The 20,264-nt window shown below is 40.2% G+C and overlaps 1 protein-coding gene across 1 annotated transcript in view; it reads right to left on the reverse strand.

Annotated features, from left to right (window-relative positions):
* BCKDHB (branched chain keto acid dehydrogenase E1 subunit beta) overlaps positions 1 to 20,264 on the reverse strand; it is a 270,051-nt gene that overhangs the window by 68,948 nt on the left and 180,839 nt on the right. Inside the window, exon 9 of the mRNA XM_024194664.2 lies at positions 13,002 to 13,088. Coding sequence (XP_024050432.2) covers positions 13,002 to 13,088 — 87 coding nt within the window. The remainder of the gene's footprint in view (positions 1 to 13,001; positions 13,089 to 20,264) is intronic.

Consider the following 20,264-nt stretch of genomic DNA (forward strand, 5'->3'; position numbering starts at 1 on the left):
AAGTCTTTAATTACACAATCATAGATAATTTACAAGACCTTTGCTTCCACCAATACACATACAACTTTGCCTCATTCATGGTGCATCATTTAGACTCCACAATAAATAAAGCAAGAGCTCTGCACAAAAGGAGTATGTGATTATAGCATTAAACACTGTATCATGATTAGGGCCCTACCAAATTCATGGCCATGACCATGAAATCTGATCTTCCCTGTGAAATCTGGCTATTGTAGGGGAATCCAGATTTCACAGAGTTGGGTGGCTGAAGAGCAGCAGCTGGCCAGGAGCCCAGCTCAGAAGGCAGTGCCACCACCAGCAGCAGCGCAGAAGTGAGGGTGACATGGTCTGGGGGTCATCACTTTTTGGGGGGCAGGGATGGCCTTATAGGTGGGTGAATGAGTGACCGCCCAGGTCATGGTCAGGGGGGCACCATGGTCACCCTCCACACACAGCCAGCCTAAGGCCCCTTTAACTTTTAAGTTCTGGGCCTGGAGCAAGGGAGAGGCAGGGCTGAGGGCGCTTCATCCAGGGCTCCTACTGTGCACCGGGCTCCAGCTGCTTGTTCTGGATGGGCTGGGGAAGGACAGGACTTCCTCTTCCTCTGCATGGGCTGCTCCCAAGGCCAGGTCAGGCCCATCTCCGGGAACCTCCTCCGGCTTCAGGAAACTCCGTGGCTGCTCTCTGGCTGCCCAGCGCTGAAGGCAGCAGTACAGAAGTAAGAGTGACAATACTGCAAACACCCACCCACCCAAACACACAATAGCCTTGTGACTCCTGCCCCATGACTCTGTTTTGGGTCATCATCCCCACAGTTACAATATCATGAAATTTATGACTTCTAAAATCCTATGACCGTGAAATTGAGGCCCTAATCATAACGCTTATCTGCAAGAGGACAGGCAACATTTGGCATTATCTATCTTTTGCATCTTGAACATCATTTTAACAGGAATATTGCTGTTGTTGTAAGACATTAGATATTTTGGGGGTTATAAACACCACAGACAGTAATACATACATTGTGCCCATCACAACCTTCATGTAAGCAAGTTTTTGTCTGGCTAGATGGAAAAAAGGGGATCCCTTACAATGTGTGGGAAGGAGTAAAGTTTACAGGATGGACAGAAAAGGCAGGAAGCACTAGGGCCAGATCTGTAGAAGGCCACTACATTCTCTTTCTGCTGACTGGAAGAGTGGGTGAGGGGGGTATTTATATCCCATGCAGTCCCAGAAAGGTCCTCTTTTACATTCACCTTATATAAGTGCATAAGAGGCACGGTCACTACTCCCTAGGGTGACCAGATAGCAAATGTGAAAAGTTGGGACAGGGGGTGGGAGGTAATAGGAGCCTATATAAGAAAAAGACCCAAAAATCAGGACTGTCCCTATAAAATCGGGACATCTGGTCACCCTACTACTCCCTGAATGTCTGTTGATGGTTCCTTGATGATAACAATGTAGTTTCAAAGAATCACCACCCTACAAAGGACAATTCCATTAGGTATGGATTCCAACTGAGTCCAGTAAGCCAGACTCATGATACAGAATTGCTGGACTGCAAAGATAGCAAGATTTGGATCTCTGCATAGTTAACTCTACCTTTTGACTCTCATGAGACAATTAGAAGTATCATAGAGAGGACTTGCACTGGGATAAAATCAAGAAAGCTTGACAATCTAGCTTAAAAAAATCAGATTCTGAATGAAATTCTAAGTATGAATTCCTAACAGAAAATCTCTAACATTTATTGTAATGTCTAAGTGGCTTAAAATGTAGAGTATTTGGTATGACTGTATCAAAGATGAATTTATTTTGTGTGCTTTTTTCTTTTTATATTCTAAATTTAGCAGGAAAATCTGAATTTTTTAGCACATCTTTTGTAGCTCTGTGCAAATTGTAATTTTTTGGTCCCATTTCCCCCTTGCAATGTTTTGCCTCTCTCTTCCATATTTCTACGCTGTCTATTGTAATATCCTGAGTATATCTTCATTCCTGTCCTGGATTTTAGAACAATACAGTAAAGATTGTGCCAAGAGAATCCATATAGGCTATAAACAAAGCCTAGATCATGCTAGGTCAGAAATTTATGAGTTTATTGAATTGCTGCCTGAATATTTATATCATACAGACACAACAAACCTCTTCATTATGTACCTGACTGTGTTTTGGTTCAAAGAGTTATTTGTCCCTTACTGTTCTTACTGGGTCATCTTAATCAGATTCCCACTACTCTCACGTGCTTTCCTTTCAAATGGCATAATCTCTCTCCCATTATTCGGGGTTATTTTTGTGTGTTCCACTTCTCCTCTTTCCTTCTAACCACCCTTGTTATTACCCCGTCACTGTCATTAGTTCTTTGCCCCCGTCTGAGTTTATTTTCTTTGTGTCTATCCCAGTCCCTTATTCTATGTTATCTCTCTGGACTTTATTTGGTTTTGGCTGCCAACCCAGTGACACCATCTAATATTGTGATTTATGAAAACAGTGACAGAGTCCTTTATAGTTTATGATCCCTGCCAGCTGGACACCAAAAAAAGAGTGAAGAGCGAGAAATGAAATTGACTAGGATGGCAGATTCTGAAACACCATGGTTATCTGCCAGTGCTTCAGAGACTAGGATTTTAGTCAGTTTAATTTTACTGCCAACTGGGATTGTGTCAAAATATAAAACAAAATCAGATCACTACATTTAATAATTTTCTTATGTGTCTGTGTAAGTAGTGTGTGTTAACAATCTTGCACCTGAATACTTCAATATGCCTTCTTCTGGAGTATCTAACTGACGGTAACTTCCAAACCTCTCCCACTATTTGGCCCAAAGAGGAGCGGCATTGCCATCAAGTCCTGTTAGCGTACTGCAGACATTCAGCACTGACATTCATGCAGCTCTCCAAATTTCAGGGACTGTCCTACCCTGAGCCATCCTTCTAATAAACTGGAAAACACAAGTGCAAGGGCTATTATACTATTTCTCTGGCTGACCAAAGATAAACAGGACCCCAGAAAATTCCTCTGAAGCAGAGGTGGCCAATCTGTGGCTCCGGAGCCACATGCAGCTCTTCAGAAGTTAATATGCGGCTCCTTGTATAGGCATCGACTCCGGGGATGGAGCTACAGGCGCCAACTTTCCAATGTGCCGGGAGGTGCTCACTACTCAACCCCTGGCTCTGCCACAGGCCTGCCCCACTCCACCCCTTCCTGCCTGCTCCCCTGATCCTGCTGTGCCCTTGCTCCTCTCCCCTTCCCCCTCCCCCCCAAAGCCTCCTGCATGCCATGAAACAGCTGATCAGGCAGTGCGGGGAAGTGGGGAGGCACTGATCGGCGGGGCTGTCGGTGGGCGGGAGGCACTGGGAGCGGGGGTGGGGAAGCTGATGGGAAGGCTGCTGATGTATTACTGTGGCTCTTTGGCAATGAACATTGGTAAATTCTGGCTCCTTCTCAGGCTCAGGCTGGCCACCCCTGCTCTGAAACATTAATCTCTTCTTTCAGTATAAGTACTATTTTTTTCTCATACTCAAATTCCTCCTCCAAATGTTTAAGATTTATGCATTTCAACAACAGTCTGATGATCAAATCCAAGTCAGTCTGCATCAACACATATATTGAGGCAGTAAGAATCTTAAAGCATATATTAAGGCAGATTACCCAGAAAATACTTGCTTTCAATAAATTAATAACAGATCCCCAAAAAATGTTTGCATCCTATTTGGGTAAAAATAGATTCCGAATGGGAAGCATTGAAAGAATGGAGGCTAGTCTCTTGAACTGACTGTAAAAGACCCCATAGTTAAAAAAACTTATGCACTAGAGCTTGACTGGGCTTTTTCTAAGGTATCATATGATAAATTTATGTTCAAATAGGCCAAACGACCACTAATAATGTCAAAAACGCCTTGGACAGAACCACCTCAATCTCAAATTATGAAGTAAATTGCCTAAGTGAAGTTGTACAGAGTCTCTAAGCTTCTGTTTTTCAAGTCGTGTAATGAAAGAGTTTGAAAAAAAACAGGATTTTCTAGACAAAAATTGGTTCAGTAGTTTTACGGTTATGAATGTTTTACAGTAGCAAGGTGAAATCCTTGCATTCAATTTTGTGTGATAAATATAAAAGTAGTTTGGTTTAGAATAGTCTCTGTTCAATCTCAAACTCTGGGCCATTCAAATTTAAATGTCCATAACTCCAAAATTACTGAAATCATTTTGTACAAGGTTGGTTTGTTTTGTAACTTTCTGCTATGGCAACTTGCTTCAGAATGAGATTGCTTTGAAATAGATGACTTTGAAGGACATTCTCAATTATATCAGTTTTTCTCCTTTCTGAAATGTTTCTGACAAAAATGCCCTGGGTCTTGTCATTTATCCTGCTGTTCCATTAAAGGTTATTATAGCAGGAAATTACCCTACTGATATATCATTAAACATTTTCATTTACTATTTTTATTATAGTATTTATCACCAGCACCTAAAGAGATTGGGCCCCATTGTGTACTGTATGTATATGTAGAGAGAGACAGTTCTAAACAGATTACACCTCTACCTCGATATAACGCTGTCCTCGGAAGCCAAAAAATCTTACCGCATTATAGGTGAAACCACGTTATATTGAACTTGCTTTGATCCACCGGAGTGCGCAGCCTCACCCCCCCGGAGCACTGCTTTACCGTGTTATATCTGAATTTGTGTTATATCAGGTCGCGTTATATCGAGGTAGAGGTGTACTATGTAAATAGTCAAGACAGACAAAGGAATATTATCCCTGTTTTACAGATGGAGAACTGAAGCACTGAGTGACTGAGGCAAAGAACATGCTTAACTTTAACTTTATGAGTAGTCTCACTGAACTCACTTTGGTGAGGGGAGCAGTTAGGGGTAAGGTTGCAGTGTATGGTCTGTAGCATATGGTGTAAATGCAGCTGCTGATGGAAAGGACTTTATGCACCAGCAGCTGCTGTACATTAACCCTTATGTGCCAGGAGCTGTACATAAAAGCCTTCTTGCTTACGCACAGAAACCATTATGTGCCAGCAGCTACACATAAGCTTTTGTGCATAGCATGTTTTTCTGTGAAGCACAAAAGCTGCATGTAACTGGCACATAATAACGTTTATGCATAAAAAGTTTCTCTATTAGCAACCTTTTGTGCTTTTTTTGCTTATGACAAATAGCTGCCAAAAATTCCCAGAAATACAAATTTTAAAAACAAAACAAATTGCACCAGGCTTATTCGGGATACATCTTTCACCCAATTTTGTGTACATAAAGATTTTTTTTAAGAGATAGAAGTTGACTGCCAAGGAACAATTTCAGCCAGAGCCAAATTTCAGACCCTTTCTATTAATAAATTATAAAGAGAAATCAAAGCAAAACTGTACAGAAAATCCAAAGGGCAAATAGCTAATCCTGTGCGAACCATCACACTGAAAGGCTACTATAGCGAGGGGGCGTGACCTCCCTCCAGACCAGTGCTTCCCAAACTTTAACAGCCTGTGAACCCCTTTCACTAGCACGTCAAGTTTCGCGAACCCCCTCTTAAAAATGAATATTTGCAGGGATTTTCTCCTTTACCGGAGTATAAATTATAAAAGCAGTGATCTTGGAAATATAAAATTTGTTTTATGACATGCTTATTACACACTATTTATTATTATTATTTATCATTACAGTATTTTTATTACATTATGAAAACGGCAACACTCTTCCAAGATCTCACTTTCGTAGCTTGTATCACTTTGAATAAGCCTGTTATAAGACAAGGCTCCTATGTTTCATCAAGGAGTATCAGATGTGAAACAGCATGAAGGTATTTAAGAAGCCAACTCAAAAGAGTTCCTCCTACACAAGCATTCAGGTCTTGAGCAGTCCAGGCAAACAGAGCATGTTACAACAAAGCTTAAACTTGTTCTTCATAATAATTTTAAAAACAATACTAGCTGCCTATTTAATTTTAAAAATAGCAAAAAATATTCACCTCCCTTTCCGTTTCTTATAAGGAGTCTTGAAGTTTAAATCTCCTCAGTGTGATAGATATGCTTGCTTTGATCTGCTTAGCTCCTGGAACTCCAGGGGCTGCAGGCTGCTGGCCCCGTGCTGCCCGGGGTCCCTAGGGACAGCTCTGTCCGCCATTAGGGATTTTTTTCCCCGAGAACCCCCTGTAACATTTCGTGAACCCCAGTTTGGGAACCACTGCTCCAGACAGATGGGGAAACAGTCACGACCGCCCCCCGCTGGGCAGAACCAGGACACCCATGCCTGCCGCGCCTGAAGCAGAGGAGCGAGACAGGGCTGGAAATATAAAAGATGGCCCTCCAGCTCAGTTGGCAAGAAGCCACCGAGAAGGATGTTTACCACCCACTGCCGGAACTCAGACCTGATGGCAGCCACTACAGCGCCCAAGATCCGGAGGGAGTGCAGAAGCTACTGGTCGCCAGAGATGCCGAAGAGTTGTTGGAGCTGCCATTAGCTGTTTACCCTTGCAAGATGAACGACAACCCTAGGCATTCCCCGGAATGGGAGTGTAGAAAGTGACCAAGGGAAGCCGAATATAGCTCGGTGTGCTGCTGAATGACAGCTGGCCAGCATGTTGCAGTCAGATTCCCCGCTGACCCAGTGGTGGATCATTCTCCCACTGTTAGGGCCCTGGGCTGTGACCCGGTAGAGTCAGGTTGGCCCGGGTCCCACCCGGTGGGGACAGGGTCCCCACTCTAGACCACAAGGCCTGCGTTTGTCAGTGGTTCGCCAGAGCCAGCATCCCTGTTTGCTGCCTGAGGGTGATATGGTATGCCCTCTGCAGAGTTCTGACGGAAAGATACTAGCAAAAGCAAGCAAAGCAAATGTCAATCAAATCTGTCAGCAGAGTATGTTAAGAGCTTCTCTGTGTCGTGGCTTCTATGGTGCAGGGGTGACAAACTGAGAAACAGATTCATCTGATCGCAGTCGGTATGCCTCGCTGGACCATCCAACAGGGGTTCAGATCTTACTTACTTGCTGTAATTGTAGTCTAGGATCATATATTTAAATCCTATTGTAGTTTTTAATAAATTGTGTGACAGAGCTCCTTCTCCACCTAGGTGGGTTCCACGCTTCCTCTTAGCGGCGGGCTGGGGGGGTTCCTCTCTCCCTAGGAATTTCTCCACACCCCTGGGTTTACTGTCCCCACTTTGTCTGAGCAGGGGTTCCTCCCGGCCTCCCTGACAGGGGAGGGCAGCCTCTTAGTCTCTGGCAGCTCCTCCGGGCGTAGTGGCAGCAGGCCAGGCACCCAGTTCAGGTTCTCTTCTCCCCAAACCTCTGGGGCCTGGGAGGGCTGTATGCCCTTGCTTGGTTTCCCTTGCTCTTCACCTATGTACCTGTGAGGTTTTCTTCTGCGTTTGTCAGTATCTGCACTGTCCGGCTCTCCAGTAGCACACCTGCTCCCCACAACTCCTATTGTGCGCACCTATCTGAATGGAGGGGAGGCTTTTAACAGGTTCTGGCAGGCCCTTGATTGGCCCCAGGTGTCCTAATTAACCTGGAGTAACCCCTGTTCAATTACCAGGGGGAAAGGGACCTGCTTATCCTGGGGCTAATATACCTGCCTTCTACCACTCTCCTATAGCCTGACCCCGTCACAATCGTTAAAAACACCCGGTCTCTCTCGAACTTGACTGAATTGCTCTGGGGAAAGGGCAGCTCATAACACAAGCAAGATTTATCCCTCTTTGTAGTCACTTCATTTGACCTGGGTGCCGCTACACTGCCCACAGCTCCTTTAGTCCACTCATTCTGGTCTCTCTCTAATGGCTGGATCCTCACACGAGTACCTGTCTCCCGAGCTGGTACGTCCTTGGATGATCTGACATACTCTTATGTCTGTTTTCTCTGATTGTAGGCCATCTCAGCGGTGTTTCCATCCTTCTGGCTTCTACAGGTCTTCCCTCACTAGTAGCAGGGTTTTGGTGCTTCATCCCGTCAATACCTGCACTGGACTATTCTGGTACCCTGTGAATGTTCCTGTGTGCCAAAAATACTAACAAGGGGCCTGAACCAGAAAAAAACAGCATTGTGCAACGGTCTCATAGCTATTTTCACAGCCGATTACACCTAACCAGCACTCTGTGGGTATACTGGGGAGGTGAGGTGGTGGCTATCTCCCATTGGAATGCAAAGTCCTTGACTTCTTCCGAGGCAAATTGGGGTCCATTGTTGGTGAATGCCACAGCTCGCAAAGTTTGCCAGTCACTGACTTGCTTCTTGTATCAGGCAAAGCATCAACCTCCCAAACACTAGAATAGTAGTCCACTGTAAACAAGTACTGCTTTTCACTGAAAGCAAATAAGTCAGCTCCCATTTTTTCCTATGGTCAGGTGGGCAGCTCATGTGGTGACAAAGTCTTTCTGCTTCAGGTTATCACACAACTGCCAAGTGTCACATCCTTCTATAAGGAACGGAGTTGTGTATTCATTCCCAACAATACCTTCTAGCCCATCTAAGACAGCTGTCAATGCCCAGGTGTGAGGCATGTATTTTTTCTGCATGACATCCTCATGTCATGAGGTGGGAACAACAGCTCTGTCCTCAAAATAGGATTCCATCCTGTATACCCACCTCACATTTTATTTGAAAGTATGGTTCTGCTCCTACTGGTTCTTGGCTTTTGCCAAAAGGGGTAGTTTTACGTTCTTGTCCCTGCATCTCTGTAAAGAAGCTTGTAGTTTTCTATCATGGTCCTGTTCAGCTTCTATATCCTTACTCCTTTCACCTAAAATGAGTATATCATTTGCAATCATTTTCATCCCCAGCAGTTCTTCCAATGCTTGGATGAGTTTTCCCTTACACTTCTGGTGCGAAGCTTATACCCATTGGCATGCATAGCCATCTGTACAGACCAAATGGTAGTGCAAAGGTTGTCAGCATGCTGAACTTTTTATCCAGGCTAATATGCCAAAATCTGTTCTTCATATTTCAGACCATAAGGATTCTGGCTTTTGAAAGTTCTGGCAAGATGTCATCAATAGCAGGCAGTGAATACTGGTATTTTTTTCAATACCTGGTTCAGTAGTTTTGGGTGTATAAAGATGTATAATTTGCCTGATGGCTTCTTTATCTCCATCATGCTGCTTACTCAGGCTGTATTGGCCTCTATAGGTGCAGACTTTGAGCACCTTGCATACTGAATTATGTAATGCCACTGGAATTTTCCTTTGTGGAAAGTACACAGGTTCCACTGTAGGGTCTACTTCCAGCTGCACCTCTCCTTAAAGCACCCATTGCCTTTGAAACATAACCACATTCTTTTAAAATTGTCTTCATTGTCCATGGGATTCCCCCTATTGTTTTTTGCACTGCAGCTATAAAATTCTGATACTGTATCCTGATCAAGTCTATGGCTTGTCTGGATTTGTTCCTTAAGAAGGGTTTGTGGTGCTTTTCATCCACCACCACAAACTTCAGTTGGTATCATCTTATTTTTTGGGTTAGTTACTATGAAGTCACATTTTCCTTTGGGCTGCTTTATGCTCTCATTGTACATTATTAGAGCATGCCTACTTTTTGCAATGAGTGTGTTCAAGTCCAATTCACTCTGAGGAATCATTTTGCACAAGGTCCAGCTGTCCTGAGATGAAATCACGCAGGGAGTTTCCTTATTAACATTGTTGCATGCAGAGTTTGGTACTGTCCCTTGTTGCTTTTCTGTTCCGACACCCTTAACCTGATATGCTCTCAGACTCAAGGAGAGAGTCATGATGTCACCATGATGTCTGATGGGCCATGCCCTCTGACTGAATCTTTCTTGGACCTTCTTCTGCTCTTGCACACACTGCTAAAATGGTTCAACGTGCTCCATGACTTGCAATGTTGTCCTTGTGTGGGGCACTTCTCCCTTACCCATTCATGCTGTCTCCCACAGAAAATACATCTCACTATGGGTGTGGAACCCTGCCCGCCTGCTCTCCTTTGCTGTTGTCTCACTGCATGTACTTCCGGGGGTGTGGTGCCTTCTAGGGCTTTAATCCTATTTATATTCAAATATTCAGATGTTTTAGACTTTGTTGTAGCTAAATGTGGGTCCAATTTCAGTTCAAGTGAAGTTCAGTTCAGGTTCCAAGCTTCCCTGCAGCTCAAGAAGGTTCAGAGCCACTGTTACAGTTCAGGACCATCTCTTTAAAGTGTACAAAAACGTGAGCTGTTTATCATAATAAGGCTCTTTGAAAATAACCTGGGTGGTTTTATTCACCTTTTTCCTCACGAGAGACCTCACAGCAAGGATGGAATAACAATATGGAAACTTACCATCTACTCCAACTGGACTCTGTGTTGAAGTCTCATTACTTCCATGTGTAAAAAGAAGTTAAAGCCAACTACAATACCCAAGATTTCTGGCATTCTTAGTGTGTTCTACATCCAGTAAAAATGAATTTCCCTTTTACTTTTTAATTTTATGGCACAATCATATCAGACATACAGTTCTTAATTCACTGCACAGGAAATATGTGTTATAAATGAATAATGAAGTTAAGTTTTTATTATGCCTAAAGTAATACTTTGCCAAAAAGAAGTTATGACAGAGAATGCGTTTCATAAATTATATTTCAATTTAAACAAATTTGGTAAGTTTTTAAGTATGGATATTATTATCTGTTCATACCAATTATTTTTAAGAAAGTTAAGAAATTGACAACATCTTTAAACAAAGACATAAACAATAATGATAATAGATTATAAAAAAGAGAATTCAAGCTGAACCAATTAAATTATTTGTATACCAAGAAGAAATGGAGCTTGACTAAATTCTGTGCCAAACCCTCTTATATTTAGATTTGTTTTAAAGTAGACTGTACGGTAAACTAGTTAAGATTTTCTAAACTATAGTCTCCAGATTAAAATATGAATGTAAAACCAAGAGGTACCATCCCAAAATAGATGCTTTTGGTACAGACAGCATGTAATGTCCCTTGGGTTTAAGGCTTCCTAGGTTTCATTTTGTTTTCTAAATAAATTATATTAGGCAAAAAGAAGTTTCTGATATGGATAATGAACCCATGACAGATGAATCAGATGCTGGGCATTTTTTTCTTAACAGAGTTTCAAAAAGATAAAAAGTAATTTTGTAGTCTGAATAATAATATGATGTAACGATTCTCCCAAATTATATGATGGAATTTTTCTTTTTGTTATTTTATCCCCCCCCCCGTTTTTGCATGGATACATGTGATTTATTTTATTTAAATTAATTAGTATGGGACTTTCACATGATTTGAGAAGTAACTTTTTCTTAAGCATGATTACTTCCTAACAATTATTTAGCAATTGCAACAATGAATACCTTGCTGGATTTTGTTTTCTATTTACTTATTTCATATGTGGCATATTCAACTCTTTAAACAAACTGCAGACTTTAAAGAGGCTTCAAAGACTTTAACAGTGGGCTATACTGTATTTTGGTTTAGTTTCTCCTATTTTTCTTTTTTAGTAGGAACATAAAAAATCTTGACGTGTCAGATTCTGCATTCTCCCCTGCCCTGCATAATATATATCACTTTTAGCAGTACCTTACACCTCAAGTAGTGCTATTGTAATCAATAAGACTACCCCCAGGGTTAAGACACTACTATTCAATGTCAAGAAGTTTGGCAGAATCAGGTTCTAAAGAGTGAGATTATGGTTTAGTGGGGAGCAATACTGTCATCCTGACAGGAATCTGCATTATCTCTTAGACTGTTAAAATAAATTTAAACTTTAAAGAAATTGTTTCACAAAATAAAATTTTTAGATGAAATAAAATGTTTTAGTTCCTTTCAAGAAAGGTTTTTCTCCCTTATACAGATAATTACTGCAATAAATACAAATGCCAAAGGTTTTTTATTTAGCAACATAGGAGAAAAAGTGAAAGCCTAAAAGAATACATTAAATATAAAACAACCCATAGAAGTATTCTTACATTTGATATTTTCAATGCACAAAGCTCAGGAAATGCAAAGATACGGTTCCCCAGCAACTGTAAATCAGCCCTTATATGCTGTAACTTATTCCCATGTTTTTTTAACTAGTGCTGTTGTGCCTATATGGAGCTCTACTTTTGCAGGATTGGGTCCTTAATAAGTTGTCATTTTTAATACCATATTGAACCATTACATCATAATGTGGTGAAGAAGTATGCTTTGGTCTGGTGGGTTTTAGTTTCTAATTTAAATATGCCAAAAAAAGAAAAGAGGAAAACATTTCTTAAATGATCCTTTTTGAGGACAACAATAAAATGTAAATCAGGTTTGAGTAAATTCGGCAAGAACTGGAAACAATACAGCAGGGAGATTTTTTTTCCCCATACTTAATAGCACATGCTGTACATTTTTCAGTGAATGTTTTAAACGTAAATCCTTACCCAAGCTAAAATTAAAGTTTCCACTTCAGCAGCTGCTATTAGCATAAAGTACTTTAGATGCATGGTATCCTTATTGTTCTGACAAACTAATGTACACTGAATTGAAACTTCTGAATATTTAAGACCAATCTCACAAAGAAGGCTTCAGAAAAAGATTTTGTTTAGTTGAAGAAATACATCAAGAATTCAAAGGACATAATATTATCCACATAAAGGTATGGTGTATTTATTATTTCTATAAATAAATATTATTTATTTGTATTATTAAATACAGTTTATTTATATATTTATATATATAGGTACAAATTAAGGTAAGAATATATTAGGCAATCTGGCAAACATTTATTTAATTAAAACTGAAACCTGATCACGTCAATTCCAACCCTTTCCCTTATTTTACATTGAAGCAAATGACTTCAGCTAGTAGAATTATGGAAGTTATACTAGTTCATCTCCTTTCTCCCAGATTCATTCTCCAGAGAACATACAGTGATAGCACTGACAAGGTGGTGAAAGCCGAGTGAGAGATTTTAACATTTACTTTATTAAAACCTTGCCTTTAAATCTACTGATAAATACTCTTTCTGCAAACGTACATGGCCAGGCATGTAAAACATAATAACTGTAATAAACTTCACTGTACCTGAACAGTGGAACTAATCTCCGATGCAAAGCCTCCTGTCAGAGGGGCCTCATGGCTGATCAGCAGTCGCCCAGTCTTCACCACTGACTGAAAAGAAACAAGAATACCTCTTTTTTTAAAAAATCAGGTAATATTTGTATCACACTATATCTCTGTAGCAATCTTTTTTACTATATCACATGAGAAATAATACAAATTCTGTAATTTTAAGTTGCAATGATAAAATATAAACTGTTCCTTACTGCCTCAATACAACATTTTATTTGCACAGATGAATGGGCCTAAACAGCCAAGTTTTGATATTAGCAGAATGGGAGTGAATTGCTAGATTTTCTTCGGGAACAGAGCATCAATAGCGTATTTTGTTTGTAAGCTAACAATGAGAGTGGAATTATATTCCATTAGTTTGAATTGACCTTATGAATGTAAACAATGACATTTCTGAGGGAAAATAAAAATTAAGTTGAAGAAAAAACCAGCAAGGGCTCATTGTCTGGCTATACCAAAAGAAGGACAGGAGATGCTTGATATGGTTTTAATCAGGCTGCAACGTTGTTATTAGATGTCTGGGACAACTTGGCAGTTAAAAGTGCACAGTGAAGATAACCCCATGTTCATTCAATATCTACCCAGGGGGCTTCCACCAGCTCCCCTCTTTTTCCATCCAGTTCCCCCACTCAACCCATTGCTGGGACTTTACCATCTGCCCTCGAACTAGGGTCAAGGTGGGCTATAAGAAAGGGGGGCGTGGCTCTCTTCCGTACCAGTCATAGGGGCCCCGAATGTCCCCCGTTTTGATCCTTTTACCAACATCCCTTTTTAAGTTCATTACCAAGCCATTTATCTGGTCACTGTATCCCTTCCCTATGGAGTACCTGCACTGGTCATCCACCCCACACTTACATAATGAGTCTAACTTCCTTTCTTACTCACCATAACAAAGCCCTCTCTGAACCCTCTGTGGAGGAAGGCAAAAAAACCCAACCCTACTCCACCTAGGCCAATCTGGTAGTGAGGGAAAAATTCCTTCCCAGCCCCTCTAGAAAGGAGCAGCTAGCACGAAGCCCACAGCAGGTCCTGCCCAAACCTGGTATTTTGTCACCTCAAAGGGCAGGAGGGTGGGTGCTGCTCTGCCTGCTCTTCCCACCAGGCTTGTCCCTTTTCAACTCCCCAGCCTTCTGGTACCTGGGGATGAGTCAGCGTTGCCCACTGATCCACTCCCCATTTTGCAACAGCTTCTCCCTTCTGCCCCGCCCCCTGGCCCGTAAAGCACTATTCTCGTTCATCCAGTAAACTGGACAATGGTCCCTCCCTCTCTTCAAGGTGTGGTGAATCCTGAAGGATCAGGTGATAACATCTATAGGATCAGGTCATACGTAAAGCTTACAAACCTTGAAAATATTCAAATAAAAGTTTGCTTGCTAAAGAAAATTGAGAGTCATAAGCAAGAAGGCAGTGATTTTTATGTTACAACTATAGGCAACATTTATTATGAAGAAGACAGAAACAATATGCAAATGTTAGGAGATTTAATGTGAACTGCTCAAAAAATAGCTACATAGCACATAGTATATACCATGAGTGTCATACAAACAAGCAGTGGTTCATGAAAAAGTTTTGGTTATGGCAGATAAGTGTTTATGCTGGGTTTGCTGTGAACCATAAGGACAACGGTTAAGTGCCTTTAGCCACATAACAAGGTGCAAGACTGCAGTATATCTGACCATCATGAAATGTGTTGTTGTAACTATTTGCTAAATTTCCTTGACCTGGGCAACACCAGATACCCAGAGTCAAAATATTTTGACAGTCATGTTTCACTTTTCAAAATACTCATTTTATAAAGTGCATATAAAAGTTACATGAACTTCTGGAGTAGCACGGCAAAAAAAAAAAGGACTTGTATATTAATCTTTCAAGGCCTATTGCAATCAGATTTTTAAAGCGAAGTACAAGAAGCCCCAAGAGTTAGGTACAGCTTTCCTAACCGTTCTGCTCTTTCATTTAAAATCTGAGTGGAGGCTACTGTAGCAAAACCCTCAGAGACAATTTCTCCATCCAATAAGGCAGCCAAGTGATATTTCTTGAAGCTAAAAGGTAACGCCTCTTTACTATAGAACACAGATTAAACCCTGATTTGAGTATGTCTCATTTCTTCAGGAGCCCAGGAGTGCTTTAGTGGTTTTGAACAGCTGGACCACAGATGCATTGGCGAGAGGCAGCCCTGTAAGTGCTGTATGCACTATATTCTGTAAATGAGGCAGCTCTGCAACAGTCACAGAGATACAAGACAAAAAATCATTTAAACATCGGAAAGTAATCTGCAGTTAAGCAGTCTTGAATTTCTTTTCACTTGCACTGGAAACTCTCATTAAAGAGCAGGAGCTATTAACTACCCCATAAATCTGCCAAAAATTCTTAGAGATAGTTCCTCATTGCAGAACAAAATGTACTAATCATCACTCAAATTTTTGACTGATGAGATAAAGAATTTTACTGAATCATTTTAAAAAACTTTTGATTTTTTTTAAACAAAAGGACATTTTGTTTCAATATTCTTCTTATATAATTTTGTTCTGAGAAGGGTGTGTCTGGAATTTGGAGTATTCCAAGCTATTTTTAAAACGACAGTACACTTTTTATTTTTGACAATTTCACAACATGAAACATACACCCATCATATCAACAGTAGAGAATAAAAGCCCAACTGTGGAAACCTTTATTCCTGTGAGAAGTCCTTACTTGTACAATCAGTCCCATTGACTTCAAGGAGATTGCTCGCATGTGTAAAGACTGTTAGAGTGAGTAAGGATTTGCATGATCAGACCCTAAGATTTCCTCTGATTGCTAAACGAGTTTTAAAACTGGATGGAGATTGGCCCCAGTGCCACATGACAAATGATGGCACTATTTCTCAGTAAAATGGCAGCAACCAGATTACTATGGAGAAGTGCATCATACCATGTGACCATTCAGAAGCTGTGCGGCATGAAAAGGAGTAACAGGATTTATTTTAACTATCATTGTCCTCCTGAAATTACTAAAACCATTTCATTTTTACATACCTGGAAATATACCTTTACTTTTAGAAGCAAAGGGACTAACTGATTGATCTAACTGAACTGGGCAGATATATTTCTTGTACCAAAATTTAATGAAAATAAGGTATCTACTTTGAAAACGTAACAAGGAGTCGCAGTGTGAATTGCCTAATTTCTGTATTTGGAGAAAAGTTCAGCTTCACAAATAATTGTATTATCTACAACACACGATGAAAAATTGTTAACTGTCGCTTGCAGAGGGATGGTGCTTTGACTAGAACATCATATGATCATTTATTTTTAAAATTTAAAAAAAGATATGTATTCCCTCATAAACCTGGGGTCAAAGTCACTCCATATTTGTCTAACCAAGTATGCAGTCTCAGGGATAATTGAACACAATCCCAATTCACAGAAAGGCAAAGATGGTCCAAGAGAGTGCCCTCATTCACCAAAGACATGCATAACATGCTAGCAGAAGCTCTGTAATACAGCACAGCAGCATATGGCAGTAGGGACCTCATTCTACACTTACTTAAGTCAATTGGAGATATACTGGCATAAAAGTGGAGAAACACACAGTAGTTAATCAGGTGCTTATCTTTTAAAAACATGGCTGGCATTACTCTCCTCCCCACACACCACTCTATCTGACACCCCTTAATAGGAGAGTTGGGGAAGGATGTTAGAAAAGAATGAATTTCACACTCCATGCCGTAATTTTTTTCTTCTCTTTTTTGCCTGGTATATGTTTTGTTTGGATTTTCTTCCCCACCCTCCATTTTACGGAACCTTTGTGTTTACACTAAATCTCATTGGCTTTCATGTGTTCAAAGTAGAAAACACACACATATTTTACTTTATGTAGAGGATTTAACAAGAAAAAAATACAGTGAATACTGGATGGTTCAGAAGATTAGTACTGAGATATAAAGTTTTTCTTATTTTTGAATTTAATCCAAGTTACTCATGAAGGAAAGTTTGTTGCCATCTGATAGCTAATCAGGACCAAAGAAAAGCACTGGTGGCATTAGTGCAGTGCCTAAATGGCACCTTGCTGTCAGTTGCAACACAGTGCCCAAAGATTCAACAGGCCCAGAGACCTTAACTACCTTTGTCATCAGTCCTTCCAGGCAGTGCTGAGGAACAATTAGCAAGGCACCGCTTCAAAACTGTTATGCCATTGCCTGTGCTGTACCTGCTCAATGGAGAAAGGACTCCAGGGCTCATGATTTCTAAATTCACACTAAAAAGAAAAAATATATAAAACAAACAGAATGTACTTTCCCCTTACTACTTTCCTATTGGTACTGGTTTAAAATACTCCACTATGTTGGTAGAGAATATGAGGATTATAAAGAAACATTTTGTCAGATTATAAAAAAGGCAGCATGTCCATCCTGATAAGGAAATGTGGTAAAATTAAAGCTTCATCTTTGCAAGTCTAATATTTGTGAACTGTGCTCTAAGGCTTTTCTGATCTGTGGCCCTATGTTTTTGCAATGAAGCGTCTTTGCAAATTAGTTTCCCTCTCTCTCACCACTCTCTTTATCCAAAAGGTTCTATAATTATTTTAATACCATTTTCCTCCTGAATTTGCAATTCATTATTTTGGCAGCTTTTTCTACACCTCCAAGTGTTGACAACAGAGAGAAATAATATGATTCTGGCAATTATACAAGTTCTGAAATGTGTGTGCTGACATCATCACTAACATACTATGCCCTTCTTGATGAAAAAGCAGGCTTAACTAAAACTGACTGTCAGCCAGCTGCATTTTACATTATTACTTTAAATGTATCTCAAGGGTACAATTTCCACTGTAACCAGCTGGTTCATTACTAGGCCAATACCCCTCTAGGGAACTATAAAAAGCTAAAAGTACAAATTTTGCTACTCTCTTGTGTCATGATGGATAAATTGTGTCTATTTTCTAAGAACTAATAAAAGTCCATTCTCAGGGTAAAAGAATCTTCAGTCCATTATACACAAGCTTAGCAGAACCTGACGTCTATCTTTTTTATAATTTTGACAGATAATATAGATGTTTTATTTTTAAAGCATTTTTTTCTATTTTTATCAATTTAAATTTTCACAGTTGCGTGTAATTATTGGGTGGATGGAGAGAGAATTATTTAATGACAGTAGACATTGATATTCTAAAAGTTAAAGTTTTATAAACTGTTAAAATATAAATTGTCAACATCACGTCAAAATATACCAAGTAAATATCCTTAAATCCACAGATCATACCTGTTTTTACTGTTCATTTACTAGTCTATTTATAACAAGCCTAATTCAAAAAGTCTAAATCACTGGATTTTGACTCAGCTCTCAAGCATTTTTCTTACTTTGCCTATCTGTAATTTTTTTTTTTTATTATAGCTGGAAATATTTTCTCATCAGTATGTGTATGTACGGTGAAATCAACATTTATCAACATTTACTGATAAAAATCTAATCATTCCAAGTCTAATTACCGAAAAACTCATTATCCACATGTGTGCTTTAGAATGGGAAGAAAGTTAAGTATTTTAATTCTATCATTTTTCAGAGATGGTCACAATTTTTTGTAGAAAATAAAGTTTCATTTTTTAAAAAGAGAGTAAGAAAAGTTGTCAGTTATTTAACTTTTCTTTTTAAATATTCTACTTCATATTTTAGTCATATTTGCATCAAAATGATTTTTAAAAATTCAGTTTCCCAAAACTGCATTTTTTCACTGAAAACTGGGGTTTCAGTATATGAAAATTTTTGAAAACTATTGGTAAAAACCTTCAGTAAAAATACTGCAAAAATGAAAAATGTATCTATTTCAAATGCTTAAAAATATAAAATTATTCATGAAATTGTTTTCCTATTTTGGCCAGTTCTAATTATTTTGTTCTCTGCAAATTTGTAAAATGTTCTGGGGGAAAAAAGCCCTCCAAAATGGCCTTAGATCAATACTTCTATTAATGTTTCAATAACATAAATGAAGTTGTTCATTCACCATTAAAAATCTGATGAAGAGGGAAAGCATAGAGATGAGGAGTCAGAGAGTAAAGGCTGAAAAATAAAGCATTTTATGACTGAGGCTCTGATGTTCAAGCCTTTTCACTCTTCTGCCACTATAATGGTCTACTTGGTAAACCTGTAACTCACCTGCAAGAATTAGGAATACTCTGTGTTCTTTAAAGTTCCATTGCAACTGAAAATAATATTCTCATACACCAAAGAAAGTTTATATTAATTAGCTAACCATATACAAAAAATGAAAATCTAATACTCAAAGATATCTAATCACAGTCCTTTAACGGTGTCAGATTCCCACAGAAAGGAAAGCAGAGAAAGCCTTAGAATCCAGATAGTTTTGCTTTAGTTCTACTGGATACCTGATATATCTGGGTCTCATTTTACAAGAGGAACAAGATGCAGAGAAGCTAAAATGAAGGTGACAAGCAAGATTTCTTCACATACAGATCAGTGGACCATTAACTGATGACAGGGCCGGCTCTAGGATTTTTGCCGCCCAAAGCAAAAACAATTTTGGCCGCCCCCCCCCCCCCGGTTTTTAGGGAGGGAGGGGGCGCAGCGGCGCGCGAAACAGCTGTTTCGCACGCCGCGGCCGCTCGGGATCTCCCCCTCCTTCCCAGGTTTGAGAGCCTGGGAGGGAGGGGGAGACCCCGAGCGACTGCGGCGCGCAAAACAGCTGATTCGCGCGCCGCTGCTCCCCCTCCCTCCCAGGCTTGAGAGCCTGGGAGGGAGGGCGAGTAGTGGCGCGCGAATCAGCTGTTTCGTGCGCCGTGGTGCGCGAGCGGCAGCAGCAGCGGAGGTGAGCTAGGGCGGCCAGGGCACATTTTTAGGGGCGGCATTCTGGCGCTGGCCATGCTGCCCCTAAAAATGTGCCGCCCCAAGCACCAGCTTGTTTTGCTGGTGCCTAGAACCGGCCCTGACTGATGAAGCAGGATTTCTCAATGTCTAGCAACAAAATGGTCAGATCCAGGATAAATCTGTTAAATGTTCTTAAAGGGACCTTGAGAGGAATGACAATAAATAAATTGTAGTCCCACACCACAATGGTGGAGATATCAGTGGACATAGATTCTCAGCTGGAACATTGGTGGCAAAAGTTAGCAGGCTAGACAGCTAGATCCAAGTTAGAAACAAACTCTGAGTGCAAGAGATTCAGATACTTACTCTTTGCAACACAGCCATTAAGAAACCATTTGAAACTTAAGTA

Source organism: Terrapene carolina, unplaced genomic scaffold, assembly GCF_002925995.2.
Source record: "Terrapene carolina triunguis isolate 2854851 unplaced genomic scaffold, T_m_triunguis-2.0 Scaffold42, whole genome shotgun sequence".
NCBI classification, from domain to species: Eukaryota; Metazoa; Chordata; order Testudines; family Emydidae; genus Terrapene; species Terrapene triunguis.